Below are 23,203 nucleotides of genomic sequence, written 5' to 3' on the forward strand. Positions count from 1 at the left end.
ATAAAATCCCTATTCATTAGGCATATTGTAACTATACACATTGCGTATGTACTGTACACCTATTGTAAAAATGCCCCTATCTATCTTTCTCTTTTTGTTGCTACTAGTGAAGTATTTTAATGGGTTAGATGTCTCATGCTGATACTAATTCTGTGTCTTCTCTTTTAGGCTTCTATCTCTCTGTTCCGTGTACTGCAGAGAGACTGGCTGGCTGCAAACCTTGTGGGGAAGGAGAGTATCTGGAGCACAGTAATTCTCAAACAGAATGTTTGAAACAGATTGAGTGTGATGAAAGTTAGTATCTGCTGGTGTTCTGATCAAACTCTTGAGGTTTGGATTCTCGCTCCTAGGTTGGGAACGCAGAGTTTCTTGGTTCCGTAAATCCGTCTCGGGAGAAAGTATCCTAGAAGGTTGGGTTTTCACTTTGGGATGGCAGGCGACCTCTGATTGATTGCGGAGGCCTGTCCCTGTGCACCAGCACGGTTTCCCAAGATTTGTTTTTACAAGCAGTAAAACAAAAAAATGTTCTCTACCCTTCACCCCTCACAACCTCTCACCTCCTTACACATTTTCATGCCCTATCCGTGCCAACTTATGCCCCTACCCACACTCCCCATAGACCTTTATAACCCCTGTGCCAACTTAATTCCAGCTTATGTCATCTCACCCATCACCCTTTTACCTTGCGCCTATCATGCCAACTTACCCAGTATCCGTGGGCAGATCTCAGGACCTATGCTGAGATGAAATAAAATAAAGTTCTAAGTGCCTATTGTAGACTTTGTGTTTTAAAACACACTTGTCATAAATACCTATTCACTATATTTACATTCCTTCAACTACATCCTCATAAAGGCAAACATTTCATTCAAGTGCTAATACCTCATGAAACAAACATTAAAACTCATAGTCCCACTTCAAAGTGTCTATTGTCATGTGGAGCTGTTAACCAATCGGGTGAAATGGAAGAAACCTTACTCTGATAATGGAAGGTTCTGAAATTAGTCATGCAGCACTAATTCAGTAATGGTAGCACTAATCAAATAATAGTAGCCCTCAGGCTTATGTCAACAGACAGAGAGATATATGAAGCAATTGTTTATTTTTCAAATACTCCAGAATTTTATTTCAAAGATTTAAAGGGCAGGAGTTTCAAATGCCTTGACAGCATTATAGTTGCCTTTGATAGTTTACTTTAGCACTTTGAAAGTTCCAATGAGCTTGTCACTTAATGAGTTTGTGCACTTCCAATGCACATTCTTGCCTGCTTTTAACAATGGCAAGGGTCATCATGCTTCCCCCAACGGGCACTTGACTTTCCCAAAAGCACACCTCGCCTTCCCCAAAGTTGTCCTAGGCCCACATCCAAAGAGTTACCTACTTCTCCAAAATACTCCACAAAGTTCAGATTTGCTCTAATCAGGTTTAGCCTCTGCATGTTCTTGGGTCACTCAAATTAGACAAGACTGGGGGCAGATGTTGATTTATCTGGGCAGCTGCCTCTGCGGAAAGCACAAAACTCAACTCCCAGCCCATTCTGTCCATCGCGAAAATGGTAGTCCCATGTTCAGAGGTGGGACTTCCAATTTACATCCTCTTCAGCCATTTTCACAAGAACGGAATGACTTCGTGTCATTGCGAAAGTCCAAGCCTAAGATTGATATATCCAAAGTAACTCAGTCATTACCCTTTATACTGTCCCTTTGAGGTTCCAAAGCTATGCCTGCCTGAGAGACCTGTCAAGCAAGCCATCACAGATCTGTGCCTTGGGTGTGACTGGAAGGCTAACCACAAAATTGTCAGGATGCATCACCCATTGATTTTCTATCCAACCTTTTGTGGAGATGTCTCCTCTCTGTCAGTGTGTTTCCTTCACTCGAATCATAATTAGGGAATTAGGGAGGTGTTGGCGGAGTGGTATTATCATTGGGCTAGTAATCCAGACACCCAGGGTAATATTCCAGAGACCCTGGTTCGAATTTGAATTCAATGAAAATGTGACATTAAAAGTCAACTGATGATCATGAAACCATTGTCGATTTCATGACACCTGGCTCTCTAGTGTCCTTTAGGGAAGGGAATCTGCCATCCTTACCCTGTCTGGCCAACATGTGACCGCAGCAATACGGTTGACTCTTAAATGCCCTCAGGGATGGGCTGTAAATGTTAACCCAGCCAGCGACACCCACATTCCATGAACAAATCATTTTTAAAAATCACGCGTGTGTGTTTAGATCAATCAGATGAGGGAAGACGGTGGCACAGTTTTAATATGACTGGAGGCCCAGGCTAATGCTCCGGGGATCTGGGTTCAAATGCCTTTGTCCCCACCCTACAGCGCAGCCGTCCAATAATGGATGGAAGGGACGTTGACGTCATCCCTGCGGTAAGATTGGGAAGGTTGATGGTGCGGTCAGCTAAAAGGAAGAGGCCTGAAATCATAATTAGACCCTGGATTTGATTGGGAATTAGACCTGACACTGGCCATAGGCAAGGATGACCTAATCACATTGGTAAGGGGTGCTGGCACAGAGTGGGTACCACACACTTCTTTGGGCCCAACAGTGCCCATTTTCTCATGCTAAAAATGCAGGCTGAGCAATCCAGTTTCTCCACCTGTGACTTTTTTTGGCTGAGAGATAATTATGAAAATATCTCACAAGAAGATGTGGTGGAATAATTAGAAACCTCACCTCAGATGCCACAAAATATTCCTGTGTTTCAAAGACTGGGATGCAGCTAAGGAACAGAAAGTGTCATTTTTTTCAACAAAAAAAAATCTCCTCCAAACCTTTTCCATGTCACAAATTTAATTTGTTGCAACTGGAGTCTGCCCAAGGCTGTTGCAGCAATATCATTGCATTGGCAACAAGAAACTTAAATATTTTATGAAAATTCTCAATATAAAAACAAAATCTCTTGAGGGTTGAGCGAATTTTAATCGCCTGCAATGGCAGTAATGTATTAAAGCAAAGCGTTCACGTTCTTCAAGCAATATACTTGGCAGTTCTGATTCTTGCTCTCTGAGTTTAATATTGGGTGGAAATTTAAACCATCATCCCCCCCTCCACCCCCCATTGACCCTCACCAAGGGCAGGTGGCCCAATTTGCCCCCCAACTCGCCCATTTCTGGTTTTAATGAAGGCGGAACAAGGAACAATCCACTTTCGGAAGGTCGATCTATCACTGAATTCTTGCTGTGTGCCTCCATTTTTACAGTTAGTTTTACTCAGAACCCAACTTGTGGAAGAAAGCAAGGAGGGCTAGGCCCGTGAGGTAATTGTCTTTACAGCATTGCTTGTGGGTTAAGAGGAGTGGGAGTCTGACCTTTATTCACAGCTTGTGATTGGCTGAATCATCCCCCAGCTCCTCCTCCTCGCCTTCAAAGTCTCACCCCTGTAGTGTAAGGGTCTGGCGCACGTGGGGTTAGTGTGGAATGGAGTATAGTGCTGCCACACGGTGAGGTAAGGGAATGCGTGACCTGCACCTACCCATCAGTGTGGTGTTGGGATAGAGCTGTGCGTACCAGCCAGCATGGAGGCAACTCCTAGTTTGTGCCTTTTACTGGATGCTTGTAAATAGATCTAATAATTGATAAAGATCTACAGTTAAACTGCTAAAGACACCAAAGACTTCATTAAACCCATTGAGATGACCCATTTCCTCCAGCACCATCCACAATCATTCTCCCCCACCCTCTCCTCCCCCAACTCACTGCTTACAACCTAATGCCACAGGCTTAGTGTGGGGATCCTCGGAATGGTTTGCATTAGTAAAAAGGCTTCATTTTAAGATATTTCTGAGCATGTGACTAATTATGCTGTGCTTTAAAGCTAACTTGGCCACATTTTAAAACTCAGCTTGGAAATCTGGGGTGAGCCCAGAAAAATAATTACATTTGAAAGTGCAATGTTAACAGAAATGGTTTTTGTCATAAACAAGCTTTCATGGTCACACAGCTGTGAATTGTTTTTGAAAATTGGAGACTGTTGTGCCTGGTAATTTAATAACAAAAGATAACCAAAAAGATAAATTGTGATAAGAGCTATCTGCAGTTCAGTTGTTGTTCAGTCGAATGCTGCAGAGTTTTGAATTCAAGTTTGTAATTGGGATCAACTGCTTGGGTCCGCTCTCTCTCTCGTTTCCGCTTTCTGTAATTATTTTAATTTCATATTCAATAAATAATTTCTAAAATCATACCAAGGGGCCCTCAGCCTATTTGGAGGAATGAATGAACCTTACACTTACCCATCCAACAGACGGACAGTTTGTCAATCAGGCTCGCTATGGGGTGGGTATCATTGCAGAAGTTTAGAATATGTCCAATTCCAAATTTTAGCCAAAACTCCTAAAACCTAAACTCATGGGTAAACATCTTGGGGGCGGGGAGGGGGAGGGGGGGGGAGGGGGGCAGGGGGATGGTTGGCATCAGAAAGTCTGTGCACAAGATTTAGCTCTTCGAACTGTTACCTTTTTCACTCAGCCACCCAGCACTGAGTTTGTGATATTTATTACATGTTGCCAGGAAATTTGAATCTTCTTCACGGTTAAATGAGAACAGTGTGACATGAGAACTGTCCACAAGTTAAACCGATTTACAAAGTGTGTGTATTAACTATAGACTGAAGGAGAAAGCTTACATTTTAGTCCTGGTTTACAAATGGTAGAAATTTATTTGCTTATATTTATAATGGTATCCATTAACCAATTGTTATTTTGCCTGTGTGGGTTAGATTGAGTGTAGAAATTACAAAGTAGGAGAGTAGGGGGATGCCTCAGTGGCACAGTGGTTAGCACTACTGCCTCATAGCGCCAGGAACCAGGGTTCAATTCCTGGCTTGAATCACTGTCATGATGCGGATATGCCAGCGTCACCTGATGAAGGGGGTAACCTCGAAAGCTAGTGAGTTTACTATCAAATAAATCGGTTGGACTTAAACCTGGCGTTGTCAGACTTTTTACTTGAATCACTGTCTGTGTAGAGTTTGCACATTCTCCCCGTGTCTGCATGGGTTTCCTTCATGTGCTCTGGTTCCCTCCCACAGTAAGAAATGTCACAACACCAGGTTAAAGTCCAAGAGGTTTATTTGATAGCACTGCCCCTTCATTAGGTGAGTGGGAGTTGTGTTCACAAACAGGGCATATATAGACACAAATTCAATTTACAAGAAAATGGTTGGAATGCGAGTCTTTACAGGTAATCAAGTCTTAAAGGTACAGGTAATGTGAGTGGAGAGAGGGCTAAGCGATGTGTATTATCTCCAGCCAGGACAGTTAGTGAGATTTTGCAAGCCCAGGCAAGTCGTGGGGGTTACAGATAGTGTGACGTGAACCCAACATCCCAGTTGAGGCTGTCCTCATGTGTGCGGAAGTTGGCTATCAGTTTCTGCTCAACGATCCTGCGATGTCAACTTGTTGGATTACACACTTCAACCAGATATTGATTACCTGTAAAGACTCACATTCCAACCATTATCTTGTAAATTGAATTTGTGTCTGTCTTTGCCCTGTTTGTGAACACAACTCCCACTTACCTGGTGAAGGGGTAGTTCTCCGAAAGCTAGTGACTTGTGCTACCAAGTAATCCTGTTGGACTTTAACCTGGTGTTGTGAGACTCCTTACTGTGCCTACCCCAGTCCAATGCTGGCATCTCCACATCATTCCTCCCACAGTCTAAAGATGTGCAGATTAAGTTGATTGGCCATGCTAAATTGCCCTTTTTGTGTCAGGGAGCCTAGCTCGGGTAAATGCATGGGATTGCGGTGGGTACAGACTTGATGGGCCGAATGGCCTTCTCCTGCACTGTAGGATTCTAAGATTCTAAATTCAGGGTTGCGAAGAACAGTTAGAGAGAGAAAGATGGACCGGGGCGGATATTGGAAATGAAGAGCCGACAGCCAATGGCCTGGCAACATTTGGAGGAGAAATTGAGGGGAATAACAGAAGAGGAAGTAGGAAAATGGGATGGGTGGATAAGATTGTGATTTTGACTGAGGGAGATTGGGAGAAAAGCGGATGAGGGGCAAGACAATGTCAATGGCCCTGTTATCGCCATGGTTCCAACAAGCCAAACAATTGTTAGTCTTGGTTTTAATCTAAATTTCCACTCAGTCACAGGCGTACGTAAAGACCACAAAATCATGTTAATTTGAGCATCTGTTGTTTCACTTTTAAGGTGGATGCTATCAGTCAAATACAAATGTATGTCGTTCACACATGGTCACCATTCTCATTGAGTCTGAGGCTGTGTTTTGTTTCCTTTGTAGTGAAAGGATTTGAAGTGCTGCATAAAGGAGATACAGTGACTGCTACACAGTGTGTGTGCCGAGCCAGTTACCATTGTTCACAGGACTGCGAATACTGCCTCAGGGATAATCCGTGTCTCCCGGGTTTTGAAGTGAAGGAGAAAGGTGAGCTTGTGTTATGGGACTTGAAACTAAATGTAAATTCCATGGAGGTTTCATAAAGCTGCAGTTTTTATATTAATGGAAGAAAGAAGTGATTGATTGTGGGAGTTGGACCTTTGCCTTTTGAGGTCACGATTCCAGCTCTAACATGACAGTCCATCAGTGTTTCCTGACATGGTAAAAGTTTTTAAAAGCTAATTTATTCATTAGTCACAAGTAGGCGTATACTAACACGGCAATGAAGTTACTGTGAAAATCCCCTCCGGCGTCCGTTCTCCCCATGCCTGCATGGGTTTCTTCCGGGTGCTCCGTTTCCTGCCACAGTCCAAAGATGTGCAGCTGAGTTGGATTGGCCGTGTTAAATTGTCCTTTAGTGTCCAAAGATCGGCCATGGTAAATGCTGCAGAGTTACTTTTAGTTGTTCCCTTTTCAGAACGCAGACTTGATGGGCCGAATGGCCCCTTTATGCACTGTAGGGATTTTATGGTTCGATTCTGAGCTCAGCCACAACTATGCTTATCCATTGATGCAGTGCATGTGCAGCAAGGTGCCACAGCGGGTTAGCACTGCTGCTTCACAGCACCAGGGACCCAGCTTTGACCTCGGGTCACTATCTGTGTGGAGTTTGCTCGTTCTCCCCGTGTCTGCGTGGGTTTCATCCGGGTGCTCCAGTTTCCTCCCACACTCCAGAGATGTGCAGGTTAGGTGTATTGGCCGTGGTAAATTGCCCCTTAGTGTCAGGGGAATTTGTTGGATAGATAAGTGGGGATAGGACCTGGGTGGGATTGTGGTGGGTGCAGACTTGATGGGCCGAATGGCCTCCTTCTGCATTGTAGGGATTCTATAATGCCCAGCCGAGTCCCTAATTTTAACAATAATCTGATGGAAACACACTCCCAGAGGGTTTGTTTACCCTGACTGAGGAGCTATATTTAACCTCATGGCGGGGCCAATAGATCAGGATCAGGAATAAAATTCCCAAGTGACAATCCAGCATAGTCACGCTGCAAAACTCTCAACCGAAGAAAAACGGTACAGCTTGGGGCATGAAGACTAAGAGTTAGCCTCACTTTAACTTTCTGTCTGATGTATCATGAATATTCAAATTGCCTCATTTTAAATTATTTGCTCAGTCATTGATATGCTCGGGTGGGCAGCACTTGAGGAAGAAACTGTCTCTGCGCGCTGGTGTGATTAGGCTTGGAGGAGAGTGCCAAAAATATTAGCACCAACCCTTCCATCTTTACCTGGCCTGGCCCACACGTGGCATGAGTTGACCCTTAACTGCCCTCTGAAATGGTCAAGCAAGCCATTCAGTTGCCATGGGTTGGACAACAAAGGCCTCACCTTGACAGCAACACCCACATCCCATAACTGAAAAAAAGGGAAGTCTTTTAGCGACTGGTGTTTTCTGTAAAGCTTTGTTTGCATTCCATTTTCTAATTGAACATTATCTTCCACAGCAAACAGGATATCAGATACCAAATGTAGGCCCTGTCCACCAATGTATTTTTCAAATGAGACCTCGCTGACAGCAAAGTGTAAACCAAGGACCAAGTAAGTTTACTGCTCAATATCTAAACCAGAACATTACGGTGTGGTAATTTGCAACGTTGAATGGTATTTTGTTTTTCTTTATTATCTGTTCAGGAGTATTCATATCACAGAAGCAAGCCATTCGGCCCAACCAGTTTATGATGGTGTTCAAGCTCCAGGCAGCACGGTGGCACAGTGATTGGCACTGCTGCCTCACGGCCAGGGATCCGGTTCGATTCCCGGCTTGGGTGACTGGCTGTGTGGAGTTTGCACATTCTCTCTGTGTCTGCGTGGGTTTCCTCTGGATGCTCCGGTTTCCCTCCCCCAAAGTCTGAAAGCCATGCTGGTTAGGTGCATTGGCTGTGCTAAATTCTCCCAAACAGATGCCGGAGTGTGGCGACTAGGGGATTTTCACAGTAACTTCATTACAGTGTTAATGTAAGCCTACTTGAGACACTGATAAACAAACTTCAAGCATCCCCTACCCTTTTCATCCAACCCCAACAAGATATCCTTCCACTCGAAAGACTTTGTAACAGTTTATGTACTGATGTCATAGAACCTTCCTCACCACATTGGAACAAAATTAACTTGTCTATTTTTAATAAAAATGGGAAAATAAGCAATGTTTATTAGAGAGCCAAGGCATGCAATATGTTCCAATGGGCATAAAAGAACAGGGGCATTTCCCCCCCCACAGTGTACATTTCATTAATCATCTTTGTCCTTAGCACCATGTTTCAATATACCAGTAAACTCAATATAGTTGAAGTTGCCCTTAGTATCAATTGGTGCTTCACGGAAAAGTAAGGAGAGAAAAGGGCTGATATTTCAAGTCCAGATGACTTTTGTCAAAGCTAAAAGGCATAGAAAGTGGGAGACATTTATACTGCAGGGTGAGGGAATGAAAGGTAAGTCATAGCCACAGAAACAGGGGAAAGGCTGCTAATGGCAGCCCGTAGAGAGAATAGAAAGTGTGAATGGCCAAACAGCAGAGAAGCTGAAATTAGAGGTTAACTGTGACAGGTGAAGATGTAGGGGGAGGGGAGATGGGTGGGAGAGAGGTAAAATTGAGAAAAAGGGGGGAAAAGGGAAGCAAAGGGGGGAAAGGTAAGAAAAAAAGAGATAAAATAGAGGAAAAGAGTGGAGGAGGAAATAAAGAAAGACAATAAAGAAATAAAAGGTAGAGAACAGTTAGAAATAAATAAAATGAAAACAAACGTCTCAAGGTGGGGTAGAGCAAATCATCTGAAGTTGTTGAATTCAATGTTGAGATCGGAAGGCTGTAAAGTGCCCAGACGGAAGATGAGATGCTGTTCCTCCAGTTTGCATTGAGCTTCATTGGCAGCAGGATTGTGTGTTAAAATGGCAAGCAACCGGAAGGTCAGGGTCCTGAGTGCGCACAGACTGAAGGTGCTCAGAAAAACAATCACCCACTCTACGTTCGGTCTTTCTGATATGGAGAACACATTGGGAGCAGTGAATGCGATAGACCAAATTGAAGGAGCATGTTTGCCCTTGGGCCAGTGTTCAAACACACAATCAATAATGTCATATCACATCCAGTATGAAACATATTGTTAAGGCGATTTCTTAAGGTTGATCTTGCACCTTCGACCGTTCAGCCGTTCACAGTCAGTTTGCAAACTCTTGCATTTCCTCAAGACTTAAAGCAGATGCGCATCCGAAGAGACCATGCACCAAACAAAATCAGCAGAGTAATGGGCCCACAAGTTACCTGTACATCGCTACCAATGGAAATGGCCCCCTTGTCCATCAACAGACGTGTATTGTTGGATCAAGGGATCCAACTATCACATGTCAGAGTGGACTTTCCTTGGGACAACTTCTAACATTGTACACTGATGGCTGGTCTGCTGGATGGAGCCTCTGCTTGTAGCTATTGCATTTTGCGAATCTGCCACAACTGTATTTTCTGCAGTCCTTCCAACTCCCTCTGTAGGAGATCAGAATTCTTGACTGTGCACAAGGCACAAAGTGATGATAATGTTTAGCGTTCCACACCTTGGTGTTTTTAAGTATACAGGTACAACCTTGCCAGAGCGCTATTTTCCTCTCAGGAATGAGTTTAATAGAGAAGTAGATAAGAATTAACTGATACCGAGCAGACTCAAATGAGCTGAATGGCCTCTTCTGCACAGTAGGGATTCGATGATATGATAAAGTTTATGCATGATATATGTTTGATGCTATCGAATGCCAGTTATTTCACTTGTTAAGTTGCATCTAATAATTATGTGGGTCTGTTTTATAAACATTGGAACAAGAAGAATTTCTTTTTCACCAAGGGTAACAGAGTATATTCCAAGCAATCTAATTCGGTTTATAATTAATTGTGACGATCAGTCCTTTACCATGTTTAAATGTACATTCAAAACTGGTAAACTGTACTCTAACTGCGTCTGAGTCAACATAAACTTGAAGCTGTATCCCCTACAGTACAACAGTGGCTACACTTTTGAGGTCCATCATTGTTTTTAAAAGTGTATTTATTAGTGTCACAAGTAGGCTTACATTAACACTGTAATGAAGTTACTGTGAAAATCCCCTGGTCACCACACTCCGGCGCCTGTTCTGAGGGAAAATTTCGCACAGTGAATGCACCTAACCAGCACGTCTTTTGGACTGTGAGAAGAAACCGGAGCATCAGGAGGAAACCCACGCAGACACGGGGAGAATGTACTGATAGCGACCCAGGAAGGTCCTGAGGAGATAAAACCTCCTCTATAAATGCTAGTTGATTTGCTTTATCCACCAACACTTGCAGTTTGAGGAAATTGTGAATTTCACCTTTTGAAGTCTTTGTTTCACGGCCCTGTAATCCCCAAACCAATTTCCCAACAATGCTGAAAAGATCCTTTCTCTTCCCAAAATCCCACCACTCAGTTGTGGCAGTTTCTTTTGCAGGATATCTGATGTGTGCAAAGACATGTGTATAGCCAGCGTACCACTTTGAGTAATATCGACAGTTGCAGTATCTGATTTTATTGAGAAATATCCCAGCCAATGTTTATCCCTCAACCATTATGACTTAAAATAAGTGATCCAGTCATCATCGAATTGCTGTCTGTGGGATCTTGCTGTGCGCTGCCACGTTTCCTACTTTGCAATAAGAGATTATATTCCAAAATGTACTGGATTGGCAGTGTTGCCGTTTGGGATGTTCTGCAGTTGTGAAAAGCACAGCGGCACAGTGGTTAGCACTGCTGCCTCACAGCGCCAGGGAGCCGGGTTCAATTCTGTCCTTGGGTGAGTGTCTGTGCAGAGTCTACACATTCTGCTTGTGCCTTGCATGGGTTTCCTCCAGATGCTCCGGTTTCCTCCCACAGTCCAAAGATGTGCAGGTTGGCAATGTTAAATTGCCCCTCGGTGTCAGGGGATTAGCAAGGTAAATACGTACAGTTACATGGATAAGCCCTGGTTGGGATTTCTATCGGTGCAGCCTTGATGGGTCAAATGGCCTCCTTTTGTACTGTAGGGATTCTATGATTGTAAATGCAAGTCTCTATTTTTAATATTTATACTAAATTTCATTTTCTATAGTTGCACAGCTCTGGGAATGAAGGAAAGAGTTCCTGGTGGTCCTACTTCTGATACCATGTGCGTCAGTGTTGATGGTCCAACACCTTCCGTTTCAGGTACAATAGGCACAATATTTATCTGACACAGCTATCAGTATCATTTGGAGCTCTGCTTTGTAATGTAAAGCTTAAACTTTCATCGCCAACTTGTCTATTCTAAAACAGACAAATACAGAAATGTTCTATAACACACTCAGTAGGCTTGGCAATGTCTCTGGAACGAGAAACAAAGTTAATGCTTCAGGTTGCTCATTAGAACTGTCCCGAGAGTTCAGCAATGTTGACTTTTCTATTTGAATTTCCAAATTGAGCCATTGGAGAAATTTAGAATCCTGACAGGGCAGAAAAGATGATGTGGAGATGCCGGCATTGGACTGGGGTAAACACAGTAAGAAGTCTCACAACACCAGGTTAAAGTCCAATAGGTTTACTTGGTAGCACCAGCCACAAGCTTTCAGAGCACTGCCCCTGCATCAGGTGAGTGGAGTTGTGTTCACAAACAGGGCATATATAGATACAAACTCAATTTACAAGACAATGGTTGGAATGTGAATCTTTACAGATAATCAAGTCTTAAAGGTGCAGACAATGCAAGAGGAGAGAGGGTTAAGCACACATTAAAGAGATGTGTATTGTCTCCAGCCAGGACAATTAGTGAGATGTTGCAAGCCCAGGCAAGTCATGAGAGTTACAGATAGTGTGACATGAATCCAGGATGCCGGTTGAGGCCATCTTCATGTGTGCGGAACTTAGCTATCAGTCTCTGCTCAGTGATTCTGTGTTGTCGTGTGTCGTGAAGGCCTGACGGACATTAACTGTCAACATTAATGTCAACATTAACTGTCCTGTCTGGAGACAATACACATCTCTTTAACCTGTGCTTAACCCTCTCTCCACTCACATTGTCTGTACCTTTCAAGAATTGATTACCTCTAAAGACTCACATTCCAACCATTATTTTGTAAATTGAAGTTGTATGTACATATACCCTGTTTGTGAACACAACTACCGCTCACCTGATGAAGGGGCAGTGCTTCAAAAGCTTGTGGCTTGTGCTACCAAAGAAACCTGTTGGACTTTAACCTGATGTTGTGAGACTTCTTACTGTGCAGAAGAGAACATTGAGCCCATCAAATCTGCACCAACTCACTGACACAGTATCTTCCATAGGTCCTTTCCCTTGCCCTCTCCCTGTAACTCACACAGATCATGGCTGATCCATCTAACCTACACATCTTGAGACACTAAGGGGCAATTTAGCACAGCCAATCCACCTAACCTGCACATCTTTGGAGTGTGGGAGGAAACCGGAGCACCCAGAGGAAACCCACAAAGACACGAGGAGAACATGCAAACTCCACACAAATAGTTACCCAAGGCTGGAATTGAAGCTGGGAGGCAGCAGTGCCAGCCATTGTGTCGTTGTGCCACCCTTAAATTTCCATTGGGTTGGCATTGAGCTCAAGGCTTATCCTAAAAAAGCAGAGTACTTCAGTGTAGTTTAAGGGGGCTGCCACCATCGTTCAACATACTGTTTCTTTGCAAATAATAAATAGATTAACGATAAGATTGATTTGCTGGCAGTAGTATACATTGCAACTTTATAAAAATTATTACATATGAACATGCAAATTATGTGATGTTCTTGACATGGATAATTATATATTCAGCCGGAGATACTTAGAATTAGAACTACATTCATTATTGACAGAATTGCTTTGCTGAAAAAAGATTCTGTTTGTAAGGCTTAGCTGGTGGGCTCAATTCTGTGCAAATGGATTGGTTTTGAACAAATTCAAATCTTCCCCACTTTATCCAGAACCTTATAAACATAGCAGAGAGGAGCAGGAGGCCATTTGGCCCTTCACACCTTCTCCACCATTCATCATGATCATGGCTGATTGTCCAACTCAATAGACTAATCCTGCTTTCTCCCCATAACCTTTGATCCCATTCACCCCAAGTGCTATATCCAGCCACCTCTTGAATACACTCAGTGTTCTGGCATCAATGCTTCCTGTGGTGATGAATTCCACAGGCTCACCACTCTTTGGGTGAAGAAATGTCATCTCATTTCCGTCCTAAATGGTCTACCCCGAATCCTCAGACTGTGACCCCTGGTTCTGGACACCCCCACCATCGGGAACATCCGGATGTTCCAGGATTTTGACACAGCAACTGTGATGGAACGGCGATATGTTTCCAAGAGAGGATGTTTTTTTTTAATGTTTAAAGTTTATTTATTAGTGTCACAAGTCGGCTTATATTAATACTGCGATGAAGTTACTGTGAAAATCCCCTCCAGCCAGAACAAAAGTAAAATTCCCTTCCTTTCACCTGCCTTGTATATTTTGCTGTAATCTGGGATAATAATGTTAAGATGTCATATTCCCACCAATTAATTTTGAAGATTGCTCATTTGGCACAGACCACTTGACGTCAAAGAGGACTCGGGTTACACAATCTGTGTACAGGCAAAAGAAATATAGGCTAACCACCATCAGCCACAATTGCACAATGGGACAACCCATCAGAGCACCTACACACCACCAGCTGAAGCATTGCAGAATAGAGTGAAACACAGCTCCAGTCAGCACATTGAACAGGAAGCAGCTGGAGACTGCGGGAAGATATTAATGCACTGGTCCGGTGGGCAGAGAAGAGGCAAAATGGAATTGTATCCAGTGAAGATTCCTTTTAATTAGTTGCACCAATTAATGAATTTTGGAAAATCTCTTTTCGTAATTTGTGACGCAGCCTGGGTTTTCTCCTTGATGCTGCCTCCTGCTGGCCGACCAGGAGTGCGACGAGTGGAGCTCCCAAAACATGCAAGATGTTCGACACCACCCAGGGCAAAGCAGCCCCGCTTGATCCTGTCCCCCATCCACCACCTTCAGCATTCACTCCCTCCGTCGCTGACACACAGTCTACAAGGTACGCCACAGCGACTCACCGAGGCTCCATCAACGGCACTTTCCAAACTTGTGATCTCCGCCACCTGGAAGGACAAGGGCAGCAGATACATTCAGGAACACCATCACCTGTACCAAGTTCCCCACCAAGCCATTCATCATCCTGACTTGGAAATATGTCACCGTTCCTTCATTGAGACTGGGTCAAAATCCTGGGAACTCCCTCACTGTGGGTGTACCTGCACCACTCGGACCGCAGCGGTTCAAGAAAGCAACTCACTACCACCTTCTCAAGGGCAGTTAGGGATGGACAATAAATGCTGGCCAGCCATCAATTTCCACATCCCAATAAATGAACAAATAAAGGAATATTTGAGCGTGAGCAGCAGAATGTGTGGAGAATTTGGGAGGTCGGGTTTTGCATCGCATTCACTCTGAGCTCTGGTATTTCTCACCCCAATCCTCCACTCAGCCATTCATGAGCACCCTCTCTGCAGGTGTTTTGGGTGCTGCTTACAGTCACCCAGTTGGTTTAGGGTCAGCAGCTGTGGTACCTGCTCACTGCAATAAAAAATTCAATGGTAGAAACTGATGGGTGGCACAGTGATCAGCACAGCTGCCTCACAGCGCCAGTTTGACCTGGGTTCAATTCCTGCCTTTGCATGTTCTCCCCATGTCTGCGTGGGTTTCCCCCAGGTGCTCTGGTTTCCTCCCACAATTCAAAAGACGTGCTGGTTAGGTGCATTGGCCGTGCTAGATTCCCCGAATGATGGGCAGGATTTTCCCACAGTTTTTCCATTGGCTCTGACTGAAACGTATCTCTCCAGCTGCACCACCCAGTCTTCAGTGCACTCTGAAAAACACGAGTGAGTGTGAGTTACGCCGGCAGGGTGGGGCCTGATCGACCTGGCAAGGCCAATCTCACAGGGATCTTTAACGATGGCACCACAATCGGAACTGAAAATAAATACCCTCTACCAAACCCCAACCCCCACCATTGACACAGAGGAGCCCACTCCCTTACAGGCATCAGCCCCCATCACCGCCACTACCACAGCATTAAGCAATGGGGCTCTCCCTTCCCCTACCTGCCCACGCTGCCCCCACCACAATGCCAGCATTGGGCCCCCTCTCACCTCACAGGCATCAGGGCTTCCCCCAACCCTTTGCAGGACCAGGACAAGCCCCCGCACTCCCCCACCTCTCACTGCAATCTCAGGGGTACTCTCTCCCATTTTCCCCCACAGACCCAGGGGCACTCTCTCCCCCTCCGCCATAACTACAGACCCAGAGGCACTCTCCCCTCTTCCGCATAACCATAGACCCAGGGGCACTCTCTCCCCTCTTCCCCATAATCATAGACCCAGGGGCACTCTCTCCCCTCTTCCCCATAACCATAGACCCAGGGGCACTCTCTCCCCCTCCCTCATAACCACAGACCCAGGGGCCCTCTCCCCTCTTCCCCATAACCACAGACCCAGGGGCCCTCTCCCCTCTTCCCCATAACCACAGACCCAGGGGCCCTCTCCCCTCTTCCCCATACCTACAGACTGAGGGACATGCCCCCCTCACAGGCATCAATCCTCCCCATCACACATAAGGGGATCCCTTCCCGGGAGCTCCCCAAAGAGCCCACCGCTGGCACCGCTCCCTGGTGCAGGTTAACCTTTACCAGGGCAATGCCAACCTGTGCCGGGGCAATGCCAGAATATGTCCCTCTTCACCTGGGGGCTACCTTGATGCCCCCAGTGGGATCCCCCGATTGTTTCCCGCCTTTACCAACCCTGTTACGAACACGTTGGTGAGCTTTCAATATTCGAGGGAACCTTGTTATTGGCGAGGAGGGGGGAAAATTGGAAAACACAACCTCGCTGGTGAGAATCTCGCTTTCTGATTTCCATGAGATTTTGCTCCCACATCACCATTCTTGCTGACAGCGATGGAAGCGCAGGATCATCCCCAAAGTGTTCTCTTTACCTTTTTTTATGTGAAAGGATGTATAGTTATGGGACATGGGCATCGCTGGCTGACCAGCATTTATTGCCCGTCCCTAGTTGCCCGAGGGCAGTTGAGGTGGTTGTGGCCCTGGAGTCACATGTAGGCCAGACCAGGTAAGGACGGCAGATTTCCTTCTCTAAAGGACGTCAGTGAACCAGATGGGTTTTTCCGACATTCAAAATCACGTTCATCAGTAAATTCTTAATTCCAGATTTGTTTTTATTGATTTCAAATTCCTGCTGTGGTGGGATTCGAACCCGGATCCCCAGAACGTTGGCTGAGTTTCTGGATCAATAATCTAGTAATAATACCGCTAGGCCATCACCTCCATCTGTCCCACCACAGCCTCTCTGTCACAATTCCAGGGAGAAGAACTCATGCCTTTTTTTCATTATTTAGCTGGATTTGTCCTACTGCCAAGTTGTAACAGAGCCGTCAGCCACTTGGTTTCCCTTCCTGAATGGAGTGAAGTTTTTAGCTATACTCTGGTAGTTTCATGTTCATCATTATTGAAACTGGCTTTTAACTGCAGATTTATTAAACAAACAGAATTTGAAATCCCTGGTTGCAGAGAGTTCATGTCGCCAGACTATTAACCCTCGCCCAATCATGTCAACCCTCCACTATACCTTCAACCCAAGCCTACAATTTACATTGTCTTGCCTTCTTGAAGCACTGCTCTGCTTAACCGCTCTGCTACTGGCTTTTGATCTCGGTGGGCTCTCTTCCTACTTAGCATCAGATCAAAGTGGAATCTGTAATGCATGTTCCTTGGGTATGTACATGAAGAGGCTCATTAGGCAGTGTAGTGAATGCGTCTTCACTAGGTCCTTGAATATCCGCCGCTGTTTATCTTGCAGCTTTCTGGTATCCTTTCACATATTCATGAAGTTGAGTGCAAAGCCACAGAGTGCTGTTGTAACTGGAGAAGATTCTTGTTTCCAGCTACATGGGGTTAGAAACTCATAACAGAGGGTGTCTCTGAATTAATTGAACAAGGCACAGGCATGAAACAAATATCTGCAGGAGCCTGAGTTCTGACCTGAGTAATTTGGGAAATACCAAATCCCGGTTCAAGGAATCATTGTTTTGACCATTACATTTGATTTGATTTGATTTATTATTGTCACATGTATTAACATACAGTGAAAAGTATTGTTTCTTGCGCACTATACAGACAAAGCATACCGTTCACAGAGAAGGAAAGAGAGAGTGCAGAATGTAGTGTTACAGTTATAGCTAGGGTGTAGAGAAAAATCAACTTAATACTAGATAAGTCCATTCAAAAGTCTGACAGCAGCAGGGAAGAAGCTGTTCTTGAGTCAGTTGGTACGTGACCTCAGACTTTTGTATCTTTTTCCCAACGGAAGAAGGTAGAAGGGAGAATGTCTGGACTGCGTGAGGTCCTTGATTATGCTGGCTGCTTTGCCGAGGCAGCGGGAAGATATCAGATATCAGAGGGACGTTTTTTTACACAGAGGGTGGTGGGGGCCTGGAATGCACTGCCAAGGAGGGTGGTGGAGGCAGACACGCTGGGATCGTTTAAGACTTACCTGGATAGTCACATGAGCAGACTGGGAATGGAGGGATACAAACGAATGGTCTAGTTGGACCAATGAGTGGTGCAGGCTTGGAGGGCCGAAGGGCCTGTTTCCTGTGCTGTACTGTTCTTTGTTCTTTGTTTGTTCTTTGAAGATTCAGTGGATGGGAGGCTGGTTTGCATGACGGATTGGGCTACATTTACAACTTTTGGTAGTTTCTTGCAGTCTTGGGCAGAGCAGGAGCCACAAGAACACCAAAAGAGTGTAGAGTGTGCAGGCTGTCCGTCGGTGAATAACACTGATATGTTCGACCTCCAGCCCCTTTTTCAAACATGCACAACTGAATATGAGCTCAGGAAACCTGGAGTTAGTTGCTGGTTAATCTCTACTGTCTCTGTTTGAGTTTGTAGAAGTTGTTAGCTGTTTAAAATTGAAGGGCTGAATTCTTCCCCTCCAGCGGGGAAATCAGTGAGTATTTGTCAGGTGGGTAGAGTGACCCAGATCGTAATTAGAACAAAGAACACAGTACGGCATGGGAAAGAGGCCATTCAGCCCATCAAACCTGCACCAACTCATGATGCCTTTCTGAACCAAAGACTTTTTGTCTCTACATGGTCCACATCCCTCCAGTCCCTGCTTATTCATGATGTGGAGATACCGGTGTTCGACTGGCATTGACAAGATGAGAGGTCAGGTGACAAAGGAGCAGCACTTCCAAAGCTTGTGATTTCAAATAAACCTGTTGGACCATAACCTGGTGTCACGTCACCTCTCATCCTGTCTGTCAAGATGTTTCTTAAACATTGCCGTTGTATCTGCTTCTACCACCTCCTCTGGTAGCACATTCCAGGCACTTACCACCCTCTGTGTAAAAAGCTTGCCTCTCACATCTCCTTTAAACTTTCCCCCTTTCACCTTTAACCTATGTCCCCGAGTAATTGACAATTCTACCCTGGGGCATAGACAATTTTTTGGAGGTTGGAGTGATTTGTGCCGTAAGAAGGATTTGCAGGGCTGACAAGCCATCGACAAGACTGACTCCTCAGAGATTGGGAGCCCTATGTTGAAAGTCGCCCTCCCCACCCCCACGGACATCACCACCACCCCCCCACAGACATGGGAAGAAACCTAACCCTTGACCCCAAAGGGACAACTCCCCCCAATAACACCAACACCATGTAGGAATGAGGATGACCCAGTCCTAGCCCTCACCCCAACCGACACCCCCCACCCCCTCCCACGCCCCCACCCCTGCCACCCCCCCCTCTTCAGGGCAACTACCACATTCCTCCGGCAGGCCCTTAACAATCTGTACCTCTATTCCGCCATTCACACATTCTGATCACGTCATGGAGACCTTTAGAACCTTTCATAAGAACATAAGAAATAGGAGCAGGAGTAGGCCATCTAGCCCTTCGAGCCTGCCCCGCCATTCAATAAGATCATGGCTGATCTGTTGTGGCTCAGTTCCACTTTCCCGCCCTCTCCCCATAACCCTTAATCCCCTCTCTTATCAAGAACCCATCAACCCGCTTCTTAAAAATATTTAGCGAGGCAGCCTCCACCACTTCAACGGGCAGAGAATTCCAGAGATTCACCACCCTTTGAGTGAAGAAGTTCCTCCTCAACTCCGTTCTAAACCGCCTCCCCTTTATCTTGAGGCTGTGCCCCCTAGTCCTACTGTCTTTTTTGAGCGGGAAGAGTCTCTCCACCTCTATCCTATCCATCCCATTCATCATCTTATACGTCTCAATGAGATCTCCCCTCATTCTTCTAAACTCTAACGAGTACAAGCCTAGTTTATTCAGCCTCTCCTCATAGCTCAATCCCCTCAACTCCGGTATCAGCCTAGTAAACCTCCTCTGCACTCCCTCCAGGGCCAAAATATCCTTGCGCAGGTGCGGCGCCCAAAACTGCACACAGTACTCCAGCTGCGGCCTCACCAATGCCCTATTTCTCAGCTTCCTTCATCTTCATTTACATTTCCTTTGTCCAATTACAGCTCCTCGCCCCCCCCCCCCCGCCTCTCCTACCCCCACAGTATAAGCCTCTTCTGATTTTTGCTCTCAGCTCTGACCAAGACCAGACTCCAAACATTGGCTCTATTCTCTCTCCACAGATGACTTTGATTGATTTGGTTTATTATTGTTACATGCATTAACAGTCGGTGAAAAGTATTGTTTCTTAGTACTGCTGCCTCACAGTGCCAAGGGCCCAGGTTCAATGCCCAGCTTGGGGGTCACTGTCTGTGTGGAGTTTGCACGTTCTCCCCGTGTCTCTGTGGGTTTCTTCCGGATGCTCCGGCTTCCTCCCAAAATGTGCGGGTTAGATGGAATGGCCGTGCTAAATTGCCTCTTAGTATCAGGGGGATTAGCCGGGTAAATATGTTGGTTACAGGGATAGGGTCTGGGTGGGATTGATGTCAGTGCAGGCCCAATGGGCCAAATGGCCTCCTTCTGCACTGTAGGGATTCTATAATTCTCAACAGCGAAGTGGTTGAGCCAGTCACTTGGGTCAGCGCATTGAATAAATACTGACCTTGTCGGTGATGCCCAGAATTAATTATTTAAAAAGGGGCCTTATCCGATAAGGGTCCTCAGAAAGTATTTCTCTTCTCTGGATTTGAGCTGCACTCAACCTGCTCCTTCAGAACCCCTCATAATTTGAAATGCTTCTTAGCCTAACCTTTTGTACTGTAAGAACGATTGCAGCTTCTCCAATCTCTCCATGTAAGTGAAGTCCCTCACCTCTGCCTTCATCCCGCTAACCCTTTCCAAGGCCTTAAAGTTTTAACGTTTATTTATTAGTCACAGGTAAGGCTTACATTCACACTGCAGTTAAGTTACTGTGAAATTCCCCTAGTCACCACACTCCAGCGCCTGTTTGGGTCAATGCACCTAACCAGCAGATCTTTCAGAATGTGGGAGGAAACCGGAGCACCCAGAGGAAACCCATGCAGACACGGAGAGAACGTGCAAACTCCACACAGACAAGCCGGGAATCGAACCTAGGTCCCTGGCACTGTGAGGGGCAGCAGTGCTAACCACTGTGCTACCATGCTGCCATTGTGCCACCATGTCGCCCCTAATGGGTTGAAGGGTTATGGAGAGCAGGCAGGAAAGTGGAGTTGAGATCAAGACAAGAACAGCTGTGATCGTATTGAATGATGGAGCAGGTTTGAGGGGCTAAATTGCCAGATAATAAATAGGAACATAGAAACTAGAAGCAAGAGTGGGCCATTTGTTCCTTGGAGCCTGCTCCACCATTCATTTTGATCATGGCTTATCATTGAATTCAATATCCTGATCCCCCCCTCTTCCTCCCATATCCCTTCATCACTTTAGCTTCAAGAGCTCTATCTAATTTCTTCTTGAAGTCAGACAATGTTTTGGCCTCAACTACTTCCTATGGTGATGAACTCCACACATTCACCACCCTCTGGGTGAAGAAATTTCCCCTCACCTCAATTCTAAAAGGTTTCCCCTCATCCTCAAGCTATGACCCTTAGTTCCGGACTCCCCCACCACTGGGAACATTCTTTCTGCTCCTGCTCCTAGTTGTATGTTGTTATGGAATGTTCTATGAAATATTTTTGGATGGGACAGGATGAAGCCAGGTGCTGTTGTACGAAATCTGTTGGGGAACTTAGAAAAACTCCACTTTTATTCAATGATGTATTGTTATTCTGTATTTCTAATTTCATAAAATGAATCTGTGAGATCCAAAGTGTTACCGTTATTGGTTGAAAGTTACAAAAATATGAATTTCATTATTCTGTGAGGACAAGCATTCTCTGTCCATTGACTAATAGTAATCATTTCTGAGTACTGTCAGACAGCTAGTAGTCTATCAGACTTGTTATCTTTACATCTGACGCAACAGGAAATAGAAGAATGTATTGCTCCATCAGTGCAATCTTGTGGTGTGCTTGACAATTTAATCAACATATCTGAAGAATGACTCTACAGTAGTAATGGATGCTCAGTTATAATCTCACAGTGACTGTGTTTTATCCTTTCAATATAGATGGTTCAATCCTGGCAATCACAGTGGGCCTTGCCTGTGGATGTGGAATAATGATATTATTTATCTGGGCCTTGGTGTCCCACAGAAAGACTCTGGCAACTCTCACAGGTATTTTCAGATCATTCATGTGGTTTGATACAAGTCCCGTAAAGTTATGAAAACAATCCTAGGTTTAGATGTGTCTTCCGCTGCTGAGTTAGGGGATATTGGCCAGGAAGATCCACGGAATTGCACCCTCTGCAATCCAGTCCCTTCCCTAGAGACCCATTCCGGGGACACTTTCAGCCTCTCCATTCACTGTTGTAGGTGTATACACCGATATTCACCAGTGTGGGGGTCATATTGGTTGTAGGGTGTTGGTTACAGTTCAGTGGGCCTGAAGATTTTGTAGTCAAATGTAGGTTAACTATAAGTCTGTTGACTCTTGCAACTATTTACAAATATACAATAAAGGGTTAAAGCTGGGGACTTTCGCCATCCTGGAGTACACAGCTCTGCCCAATAGCTTGACTCTGGGTGTGGGTCATGTGCTCCCTTGAATGAGGTACTCAGTCAAGCATTAACCCAATATGTGCCAGGCCCCTACGCTATTTTTGTAAATTGCCAGGAAGTTTCCTCAGTGTGTTTCTTCTTCCAAAGTCAGAAAGATAGACTGTTGTTTGATTCCCCTTGGTTTAGCTATCATCATGGGCTGGTTAGAAGGCGTTAAACATCAGAGTGACTGGAAAAGCACACACACACACAGACACACACACAGACACACACACACACAAACCCGAGTGAGAGTGTCCCAATGCACTGTGTGTGGAAAGAGCTTTAACTAGTTACATAGCCTGAAAATAGATCACAGTATTCGCAGCGAGGAAAGACTGTACCCATGTTCTGTGGAAATGTGTGGACTGTGGGAAGGATTCAGGTTCCCATCTCAGCTGGAAACTCATTGCCACAGTCACACTGGGGAGAGACCATCCACCTGCTCTGTGTGTGGGAAGGGATTCATTCAGTTATCTGCCCTCCTTTCACACCAGCGAGTTCACTCTGTATTCCAGACACGAGTAGAAGTAATGTTCATGGGGACGATAGAGGCAAGATGGAGTTAAGGTCAAAGATCAGCTGTGATCTTTTTGAATGGCGGAACAGGCTCGAAGGGCCTCTTGCTTCTCCCAGTTCTTATGCTCAA

General features: G+C 45.2%; 1 protein-coding gene across 1 annotated transcript in view; it reads left to right on the forward strand.

The window, feature by feature from the left end:
• LOC145351895 (uncharacterized) overlaps window positions 1-23,203 on the forward strand; it is a 58,557-nt gene that overhangs the window by 26,142 nt on the left and 9,212 nt on the right. Inside the window, exons 3-7 of the mRNA XM_080201666.1 lie at window positions 169-294; window positions 6,268-6,411; window positions 7,872-7,965; window positions 11,509-11,603; window positions 22,024-22,131. Coding sequence (XP_080057792.1) covers window positions 169-294; window positions 6,268-6,411; window positions 7,872-7,965; window positions 11,509-11,603; window positions 22,024-22,131 — 567 coding nt within the window. The remainder of the gene's footprint in view (window positions 1-168; window positions 295-6,267; window positions 6,412-7,871; window positions 7,966-11,508; window positions 11,604-22,023; window positions 22,132-23,203) is intronic.

Source organism: Carcharhinus amblyrhynchos, chromosome 2 (assembly GCF_965287045.1).
Source record: "Carcharhinus amblyrhynchos chromosome 2, sCarAmb.v2.hapA, whole genome shotgun sequence".
NCBI classification, from domain to species: domain Eukaryota; kingdom Metazoa; phylum Chordata; class Chondrichthyes; order Carcharhiniformes; family Carcharhinidae; genus Carcharhinus; species Carcharhinus amblyrhynchos.